The 10,716-nt window shown below is 45.6% G+C and overlaps 1 protein-coding gene across 1 annotated transcript; it reads left to right on the top strand.

The window, feature by feature from the left end:
- The first annotated feature begins 518 nt into the window (after positions 1-518).
- Positions 519-7,192, top strand: LOC119390310 (uncharacterized). Its single transcript, XM_037657900.2, has 4 exons — positions 519-968; positions 1,471-1,709; positions 3,818-3,913; positions 7,037-7,192. Exons 1-4 carry the CDS (start codon positions 923-925, stop codon positions 7,190-7,192), a joined length of 537 nt encoding a protein of 178 aa, XP_037513828.2. The 5' UTR covers positions 519-922.
- The last annotated feature ends 3,524 nt before the right edge of the window (positions 7,193-10,716 follow it).

The following is a 10,716-nucleotide window of genomic DNA, read 5'->3' as shown; positions in this document are numbered from 1 at the left end:
CGTTTCTATGAGTGGCTTTTGGGAACATGCTAGCATAGTACATTCCCGTATTTTCGAGTATGCAGGCTACTTGCCGTTGACAGTAATTCGTATAAAATGCTCGTGCCTAATATCTAGCCTACAACGGGATGCGCCAGCTGTAATGTACTCGCGATAGTAGCTGAGCAGGTAAAGTGTAGTGCTGCTAAACTCAAGGACTCGCATTCGACACCTGGCCACGGCAGCCGCATTCGGATGGGTGCGACATGCAGAAACACCCATGTACTTTGCAAATGAATGTTATCGGCTTTATTATAGCACATTTCGCAAATATGAGGTAACGTGGCAAAAGAAACAAGCGTGATTTTTTATATGTCCCTATTTTCAGAAGCAATGGACCTTATCCTTCAGTTTCATTTAAGTTAGACGCGCGGTGGCTGTTGTTCTTTCGGGAAGTGCGGGGGCACCAATATTGAAGTGAAGTTTGATTCAGATCATTCATTATAAGGGCAGTCACTTGCCTATATATCAAAATTCGTCCTCAGGGGGTATTTGAGATTATTTTCGAGATACCTATTCTAATTGTACGCGTGCGCAGAATTAAGCTACCTTTACCATCCCAAGGTTGTGGCGTAGACAACATTTCTATTCGCCCTAGCAGATTTTGCTCCTCCAAATGGCAAGTCATTCGAACGGAACGTTTACCTTGGTGCACTACTCTAACAGCTAAATGCCTACAGTTGACGCGAAAACGGAAAGCCAGGGCAAGTACGCCGACGCGAGGCCTTGTCATTACACTCAAGGGCTTTAAACAATACGGGCATAGTTTTACACTCGCGGAACCGGCAACGATGACTTTATATTAATAAATCGATGACGGTGAAAAAATTGCTTATATTTAGATCCCCGAGCGAGTCGTCAAGTAGTCTCAGGACGCATAGAAATGGCCGTCTTAATGTTTCGCGCATACGTCTCCATTGTGGTCCTCGGTAAGTACTTACACAAATGGTAACTTTTCATCACCGCTTTTGGTACTCTCCCATGTTGGCGCTAGTTGATAAATTTTCGCGTGGAATTGTCCGAGTGAGCGATACCATGAAAATATTTCTTTTAACTTGGTTCTTTACCTCAATTTTAGTTCCCTTAACTATAGCAAAAATCTCGCATATTTTTGCTGTGTATTCTCTCTTCAAAATAACATTCTGAAATTCTGCTCTAGAATAGCAACATGCAGTTTAGTGATTGTGCCCAATGGAAATTTCCATTTACAGCACGTGGATGAGAATATTGTTTCGAGTTGGCACACTCAACCAGTTTGTTATATGTGATTATTGAGAAAATGTTATGCCCTTTTTCATCATACGAAATGCTCTTTGTACAAGCGTACACCCAGCTACTGTGGTGTCGAAATGAGATTGTTCTTTTCATCCTGCCTGATCGCAAATGATTAACTAGCATTGATCATTGACTGATCGAAATACTTCGTGTCAGGAATTTCAAGGATGTCCTTCTTCGTGGAGCTTTCCCTGGCCTACCCATTCACAAGGAAGCCAGGTGATTCTAATGGACAGGGTTTCACAGTTTACCCTGAAGTGTACGAAAGCCGGCAGGAGAACTCGGAAAAGATATTGGTCATTGACGGATACTCTCTTAACCTAAAAAAAGCTTCAGTTCTTGCCGACACAGTCCTGCTACTGGAGGTAACAGAAAACGGTACCGCCGAGCAATACGTGAGTATAAACTACATCTTGAAGTCTTTTATTATCAGTTTCATGAAGTATTAAGACGACAGTCGTGTGGCCAGGATGACAGCCTCCGTAAAAACGTTCAAAGGGCTTCGCCATTCTAGAAATAAGCACGTCTACAAGGATGTCGAACTGTACTCAACCTCGCACCCACAACTGTACATGAATGTCGCGCTGTACTCGAACCTCATGCAAGGTGGCTCTTGGTCTGCTTACTATGTTCAATGACATTCTAAGGCATTTTTGCAAATTTAGCGTCAGAACAGCGAAGCTGCTTAAGCCGGCCGTAAAGACTTTGGTGTGTACAAATGTCTACAAGAAATATCATCATGAACGGGTACGTACCACAGAATGTGGACACATCCCACTCCTCACCGCTGGTCCACTAAAAATGAAGAAGGCAACAGACGGGCGGCAAACGCCAATTAAGATTTCTAGGCAGACGTAACCAGTCATTGAAGAAAGCTTAAAGAAACCGCCGGGATTAACCCAGTGATAAATTCCGTAGCCGCACGTTTCAGCTTCGCTGAAGCATCTGCACGGAGTGCTTCAGCGGTACGTTCAACGAGAGGTAACGGGAAAGGCAACGGTGGCGGCGAGAAGACTCCGAAGCGATGGAATCTCTATGCGAACGACGACGTGCCTGTAGATCTATGGGAGGTCCAAACGCTCGGTTTCAACGCGAGTTTGTGTCTCTGGAATTTGGACGTCAAGTCGTGTCTCTGACTGTCCGTAGTTTAACTCGAACCTATCTGCGCTGAGAAGCAACATAGAAGCAACCTAGCCTAACCTAGCTGAAGCCTAGCAAGAACCTAGAAGCAACCAGATTAGATAATCGTCCAGCTTCGCTGTTTGAAGCATCGTTCGACTTAGCGCACGCTTTACCATTTTTTAAATTGCTTTGTGCATACCTTCAAGTACAGAGAACCTATAAAGATGGAACATCACTCGGTCGCTCGCCCCTTCATGATGTTTGCTGCTAATCTGCGGCGAAAGTTCAACGTCCGTGGCTCCGCCCATTCACCCTCCCTCATCAAAGCAAACGGGCACAAGTGTTTTGACGTCCAAGCGTAGAAGCACAGGTGGCCTGACGTACTAGTGACGTCAAGCGACGCTGCACCCAGACGGCTGTAAAAAGAACAGCGCCTGACCTTTCGTTCTTTCACCATTATTGCCTTTATGCGGTGGTACCGACGCTCTGTGGTGTGGCTTGTCGGGTCACCCGAAGAATTTCGGTATCTATAAAATCGGTAGTTAGAATAAAACAGTTATAATGCTTCGCTACTCGGTAATTCTCATAAAGGTAGTTTCGGTCGATATTTCCTTCGTGGGGGTGCGATACGTTCTCGGTGATCCAGCGTATTATCGCTTCGCCTGAGGAGCAGAAACAGACATATACCACGGGTTAGCCACACTGGAAGAAAGGAGAAACCTTCTGCGTTCTCTTAGAATGTTCCTTTCGCCGGAGCACGCACGTTTTAGCTCCTACACAAAGTGAATCGCACGTTTACCAACTCCATCAGCTTCAGCCGTTGGTAAACGTATGATTCACTTTTGTCCTGTTTTTTGCGCTTTATTTTACCAAGTATGCATCACCAACTGGGCCAAACTTCTCCTGTTCTAAAGGACGAAGCTCCAGTGTATTTTTATGGAATTATACCTTGTGTTACATTCAGAACGCGTCATTCCCGCATATATTCTTGAAATGAACATCTTTCTAGTTCAACAGTGCTGACCAGAGATCACAAGTAACCCAAATGCTTGCGAGCAATCATATACTAGTGCTTCACTAACCACTTACGCAAGACGTTTTTTTTCCTTGGGGGGAGGGGGGGGGCGATTGAATAAACCTATATATAAACGTAATATATACGTGACCTGTTTATTTTAACACTGAGCAGTACTGTAGTCTTGCGTGCTTTGCTTAATGTACTTTTTTCGCGAAGCTATTTTTATCCAGCTGCAGTATCAGTCGTCTAGAGTATCGCCGTATCAGAAAAATACGAGGTACAAACACGCGCAAAAGAATCGAATAACTGCTCGCTATTTATTTCAGAAGGTCACATCGAAATCTTCAAAAGATTTATGCGCAGGTTCAAGGTCCCCACTACGAGAGGCACTTGTTCGAAGATACGGACAAACTGGCATCGCTGATCCTTAAGCCTTTAGGTCGAGGAAATTATCACGTCGTGAGTAAAAAACTTTGTAAAATAAAACATTATTGCCACGAAGGCCCACAATTAAGCATCACCATAGGCAGGGGAAATTATATGTCTTTGAAATACCCCGAAGTATTCAGTGTTTGTGTGTATGTTGTACAAGTAAAGAAGCACACATAGGGGACCTGACCTTCCTTCTCCCACTCCCCTCCCGAAATAAACTCCTGGCTATGCCCCTGTACATGACAGCCTTTTTATAAAAGATAGCTCTGAGGAAGTGTTCGTGTCACTTTATTGCTATTGCTAGAGCAATTAAGTGGACATCCTCGGCGGATTTTTGACGTCGCGGTCAGGTCGCGCGCATATATATATATATATATATATATATATATATATATATATATATATATATATATATATATATATATATATATATATATATATATATATATATATATATATATATATATATATATATATATATATATATATATATATATATATATACAAAAACAAATCAGAAGAAAAACTTCTGAAGAACCTCACCCGAGATTCGAACCAGCGACCCCTCGCTCCGCAGCGCGCCTCGTACGACAAATATACCATGCGCCATGCTTCCGCCAGCATAACAACGGCGAGCGATTCATATACACCATTTACTGCTGGTGGCACGCAGATCACGGAGGAGCTTGAGCGTGATCTCTATGACGCAACGCTCCTACATTTTCTTGCAATTTGAAAATTGCCCTTGAGACGCGCACGAAAAGGTGGCCCCTTGCAGTACCCACTCGCGATGTGGGGCGAAAAATTGGCCGCGTATCTGCGTGCTTCGCTGCAAATGTCGTCTAAAGACGATAGAAGAGGCGCTGCGTGAGATATGGACGCCATCTGGCAATACGTCGGGAAACATGAGTGCTGTGTTGCGGGCTGGTAGTCCCGGCGCAGCGGCAGGCGAAGACCGGCGGTGACCAACGCGACCGGTGGGGACGCCGGCCAGCCCGAACACGCTGTTTGGCGCGATGCGCCGAAGGAGAAGAAACGTCCGCACTCAACGAGTACTCTCCACAAACTCTCTTACTTACACGTCGCCTGGGTAAAACAGGAATGCCAAAGCGGCGCCCCCTGTCATTCGTACAATGCAATACTGAAGCGAAACCGAAACACAACATGAGCTTGTGCAGAGGGCAAGGAGGAAGACAAGTTTTAGCGCAGTCGCATTTTCAGCGCACCTTAAGAAACTAGGGTTGTAACATTGTAGGGCGAGTAGGGCCAGAAGGACCGTCACGACGAAAACCTGCCTCCTCAGTCGTATTCGCCTGGAACGTTGCTGTGGCTTCGCGTTCCCTCATCCGCTCCTGGCCTTTCCACCAAGCTACTGCCTAAGTACGAAGGCCCCTACCGCGTCCTACGTCAAGCATCCCCAGTTAACTATATGATTGAGCCTGTTCAATCATCTACGGACCGCCGTCGTCGCGGCCGCGAGACTGTTCACGTCGATCGACTGAAGCCGCATTATGACCCACCAGTTGTACCTGTTCCTTAGGTCGCCAGGATTGCTCCTTTTCCGCGGGGGAGTAATTTGTAACATGGTAGGGCGCAGAAAAGAACGCCTGCGAAAGAAGAAGACGAAGACGGTTGTTGTTGGCGCTCGCGCTTGCTCGGCTTGGACCGCTGATCGCTTCAGCTGTGACAATCTTTTAATAAACGCGTTACTGTCTCAACGTTAAACGCATACCATCAAGGTCTTTAAAATTGCGTAGCTATGTATTTTCTATTAAAGGAACACACCACCTAATACTTACCTAATGATGTTACGCCTAAGATATCCGTAATATTTACTTTTTGATCGACAACGTTCACAAGTATGAACAGCCGTACCAGTTCAAGATTGGTGGGCGGTAAGCAAGTGGTTCAACTTTGGCCGGTTGGCTGAATCGGGTGACGTGCCGACAAACAGAAAGACAGACCAAAATTTCTGCGTTTAAGTTCCCCAAGAAAGACTATCGTCTTTTAAAGAAAAGAACGCCGGGCACACAAACGCGCAACAAAACGCGCATCAAGGCACCCTAGGGCACACCTTTCACCAGAGCCACCGCGTGGCACGAGACGCAGAGGGGTCACTCCACGTGCCGCAATTTAAAAGAAAAAAATTCCCGCCATCTCCCCTTAAAGTATGCCAAGCATCCATGATTCGACTTAGATTTCTGTAAATGTTTTATTTTCTTCATCACTGTTCATGGTCCTTCTATTCGAGGTTCCCCTATTGTTGTTACTCGTCATATATGACTTGAAGCTCAGGGGGACGGTTCCCCTGACGTTGTTACTCGTCATATATCACTTTAAGCTCAGAGGAACGTTTTCTCTTGAGTATAACGGCCTTGTGGTCCGTAAAGTATAAAGTTAGCGGCTCTTGCTGCAAAGGTTGCAGCTTGAAGTTTGAGAATGCGATGCCAACGCGCCCGTTTTGCTTCGACGATGATTTATGGCGTTGGGTACCTTGCATGAGTGACGAAGATTTATGGCGAAGTGGGTACCTTGCATGATCTATGGCGTAGTGGGTACCTTGCATAACTTATACTAGAGCACGCGCCGCAGTGGAGCGAGCGCTCTATCGCACGTCCATATGTCAGGCAAACATTCCTTCCTTCACACCATGCGCGAGCTCTCCTCTCGTGCCAGCATTTCGTTCTCTTCTTTCTTCCATACATCTAGTAGCACGCGGGGCACTGGTCACGACGGGGGGACAGGCTTCGTTCATAAGCTGCTTCGCATCTAAGAGACATATCTAAGAGCGTTGGGCTCTGCATAGTTGACACTTGCAGCGCACTGCTCAAACATAAACATGTAACAACTGTGACAGTTGTTAGTTCGTGCTTGTCCTGTGTCTACCTGTGCATTCTTTTAGAGCGTCTTTTCCTGGGCTTCAGCGGCGTGCTGCAAGTTTCGAGCTGCTTGTCATTCTTCGTGTGACATCCCGATTTCTTGCTACTGCATTCATTGCTTCGCCCTTGCGGCGAAACTGTGACTTTTTAGGGGTGATTTTAAAGATTATCATCTTTATATGAAGTCAAGAAAGGGAGTACCTCCGATAGCAGAACATTGTAAAATACGCCACGCCAAAATTTCGATCTGAAAACCGCTTTTTTCATTCAGACAGGCATGGTGAATTACACTCACAGAATTGAGCCTTGTGAGAATTCGGAACGGTCGTCACAGGAAAGATTGGCGCACCAAATATCACTAATCGACGTCACACCTGGGACTTACGATGTTGTGGACGATGTCGGTAAGCCGCAAGCTTTCTTTTGATTGCACCCTCTCTCCCAGCTTTGTTTGTATGTATGTATGTATGTATGTATGTATGTATGTATGTATGTATGTATGTATGTATGTATGTATGTATGTATGTATGTATGTATGTATGTATGTACGTATGTATGTATGTATGTATGTTTGTTTGTTTGTTTGTTTGTTTGTTTGTATGTATGTATGTATGTATGTACAGTCGTGCTCAATATGACTTGCAACACGGGAGCGCATGGCCTCACTATTTCGAAGATTGCGCGTGGCTTCAAGTTACCCTCATTTCCTCAACGAAACAATAATTACTCATTTAGGATCATTCCCAAGTGAGAGAGCAGCAATTAGTTGCGGAAATGAGGGCAAGTTGAAGCCATGCGCAATGTTTTAAGTAGTGAGGCCACGCGCTCCCGTGTTGCAAGTCGTATTGAGCGCGACTGCATGTATGTATGGAGGCATGCATGAGCTTACAAGAGCCACAATCGAACAGTAAGTTTAAATAGATGCAGAGCGCTTCGAGTGTTTTTTTTACCCCTGAGGGGCAGCCAGTGTGAGTACATGGACATGAAATAGAGAAAATTCTATACTAACAAAAAAAAAGATGCATTTCCCAGATTCTGGGTTACAACACGTAAATTCGCTGCGTAGATCAATGACATCATCACACACAAATTGTAAATGTGGGAGCCGCCAAGTATCCGTCATACCTGACTGTCCGAAGAGTGTTATTAATATGTAATAATGCAAAGTACCTGAACACATGGACATGTTGTTAGCTGTAGAGGCCAACTCCGGCAATTTTTTACCATGTAATAGTGCTTGTACGTTCCTGAGATGCTCTTGTCGCGGGCCCCATAGTAAAAATACTCAGAAAATTCGAAAATAATTTTAAATAAGCAAGAAAGCACGACATCGAGACCCAACAGAACCGTCTTCGCGTTATCTTTAAGTGGTAAACACCGGAGATAGTGCAAGCTCACTCTAGCACACAGAGTATGAAAGCTGCGAAGGCCGCGAAGAGCAGAAGTTCAGCGGTAAGGTGACCACACCACACCGCACCAACAGTACCTTATCTGTGACTGACTTGCCATGTGCCCACGCTCGTCGAAGCTGTCGGACAATGTCAGCTGCGGTTCGGACGCCTTTGGAGGCCAACGAGATTAGGCAAGCGTCTTCGAACACTCTTGTTGACATTAGGTGCTTGCCTGGTTGCGCACTCCACCGCCAAATGGCGCCACCTGTCCAGGTGGCTCAAGTTTCATCCTGCAGCGATTCGGTCAATGCTGACACCAAGTTTCAGAACGAACTGAAATTTTTTAATGCTGTTGTGGTGTTGCAACTATGACCATGGTGAGGTGAGGGAAGAAGAGGAGGACGATGTCGCGGTGCTCTGGTCTTCAACAACCGCCATCTTGACTGCTGGACTATTTTCTGCTGTTAATAACTTGTAAATACTTTGGCAACAATGTTGTCATGGAAAGAATGCATACGTGTGTGGAATGCGGCATTTAACGTATCTTCGATCGGATCGATGAGATTTAATACCAGCCAAGTGCGAGCCCCCTTTCGCACGATGCGCAGCTATCCGTATACGGATAGACCTATTATATGTTCGGGGAAAAAAAATGTTTCCGTAAGGTAAAAATCGCGAATGCGCACAATCCAGCCGGTACGGTATTACCGTACCGGCTGTATTGTGCGCATTCGCGATTACCGTACCGCCTGCTGCTACCTAAAACACTAATATCAAGACGAAGGGTAAGCGTTAGCTGCTAGTGTTTAGTGACTCAGAGTAATTATAAGGGGAACTGTGTGCAGCCCACAAAGCAACACCACTTGCCAGTCATACCACGCCCGCCCTCAAGGAACTGAAATTCGCGCGCAATACCAGCCAAGCGCTGACCAAACACGCAAGATCGTTGGCAGGTGGATAGCAGATGCTGTGGCGCCACCTGGGTTCCGTCACTTCCGTCGTTTTGCCTTAAATGACGTCGTATACACAATGTGTAAATTAACTGCGAGAAGCCAGGTGAACAGGCCGAGGCAATGAATAAAATTGATTTCTAAACCGTCTGCATACCTCTCAAGCCTAATTTCGCATAAATTATAGAAACGTGCAAAGAAACGTGCCCTTCGAATTTTAATGAGGACCGTTGGCCTCGAAAAATCACCGGCATTAGGAGCCCTGCCCATGTACGCTCTCACTTTAGAATGTTTCTTCGTGACTACTTTTGATTTATCTCTTTTTCAGACGCTTTGAATGACATTCAAAAATGGTATCTGCGTTTTTAAAAGCCAATGTGAGCAATACTCCTATTCGTGACATTAGCCAATGCAAGCTCTAAACGACCGTTCGTGTGCACAAGTGAGAGAGAACAGCAGTCTCGGCCACGAGTAATAAAAATTTGTGGCGGTGATTCACTTATTAGGTTCAGTGCATTGTCCTCTGAGGAATTTCAAAGCTTTAAAACGTCTGCCTCGAGCTTGCATTTCACTTCACCGCCATTTTCCGGCAATGAAAGTGTTGTCATATTGTTGTGAGAAATATGATCTTATATATATATTGCATGTCTCGATTAACAAGACCATTTTCACTGATCGTCAGCTGTGAATTCGATCCTATTGGCACCTCCTTTCCTGACGCAAAACTTCCCAGGAAAATCATTGTGCTATTTACGCGCAATATGAATAGCTGTGTTATTGTCCGTCTTGTCTTTTATTGCGATAGCAATTATATGGACACTCTTGGCTGGTCTTGGCCCTCGCCGTCATGTCCCCGATATATATATGTATATATAAATAAAACAAAGAAAAATAAATCAGCATAAAAGATTGGAAATGCGCCACCGCGATTCGAACCTGCGATCCCTCGCTCCGCAGAGCGCCGCTTTAAACAACTAGGCCACGCGCCACCGGTTGTACAAAGTACTAACGGCGAGCCTTTTATATACACCATTTGACGCTGGCGGTATGCAGATCTCGGAAGTGCTTTTGCGTGTGCAGTATCACCCGCGAGATTGCCCGCAGCGCGCGCTTTAAAGCAATGCTCCTGGAATTTGCTTCTGTTTAAAAACTGCTCGATAGACGCGCACTATAAACTGGCTCACTTCTGTACACGCGCGCGATGTGGAACGCCTGGTAAACAATGCTTCGAACGTCACCGCGCGGCAGGAGACGCGGAGGGGCCACTCCACGCGCCGCAGTTTTCAAGAAAACAAAAACATTTAAGAGCACTGGGTTGCAGCGCGCCGCTCAAACACGAATAAGTAACTGGGACAGTTGGTACTTCACGCTCGTCCTGTGATAGCTGTGCGTTCTTTTCGAACGTCCTTCGTTGTGTTTGAGCAGCGCAGCGCGCTGCAAGTGTCGAGCTATTACCGTTGTTAGTTCGTGGTCATTCTCTGTGTGTTCGTTTCGTGAGTCCTTTGCGCTTGAGGAGAGCGCTGCAAGTATTGGGCTGCTTGGTGTTCTTCTTGTGACCTTGTAATTTGTTGCTACCGCATTCATTGCTTCGCCTTTGCGGCAAAACGACT

The sequence above is a fragment of the Rhipicephalus sanguineus genome, chromosome 4 (genome assembly GCF_013339695.2).
Source record: "Rhipicephalus sanguineus isolate Rsan-2018 chromosome 4, BIME_Rsan_1.4, whole genome shotgun sequence".
Taxonomy (NCBI): domain Eukaryota; kingdom Metazoa; phylum Arthropoda; class Arachnida; order Ixodida; family Ixodidae; genus Rhipicephalus; species Rhipicephalus sanguineus.
The sequence above is the reverse complement of the archived record's forward strand: the minus strand, read 5'-3'. Positions and strand labels throughout refer to the sequence as shown.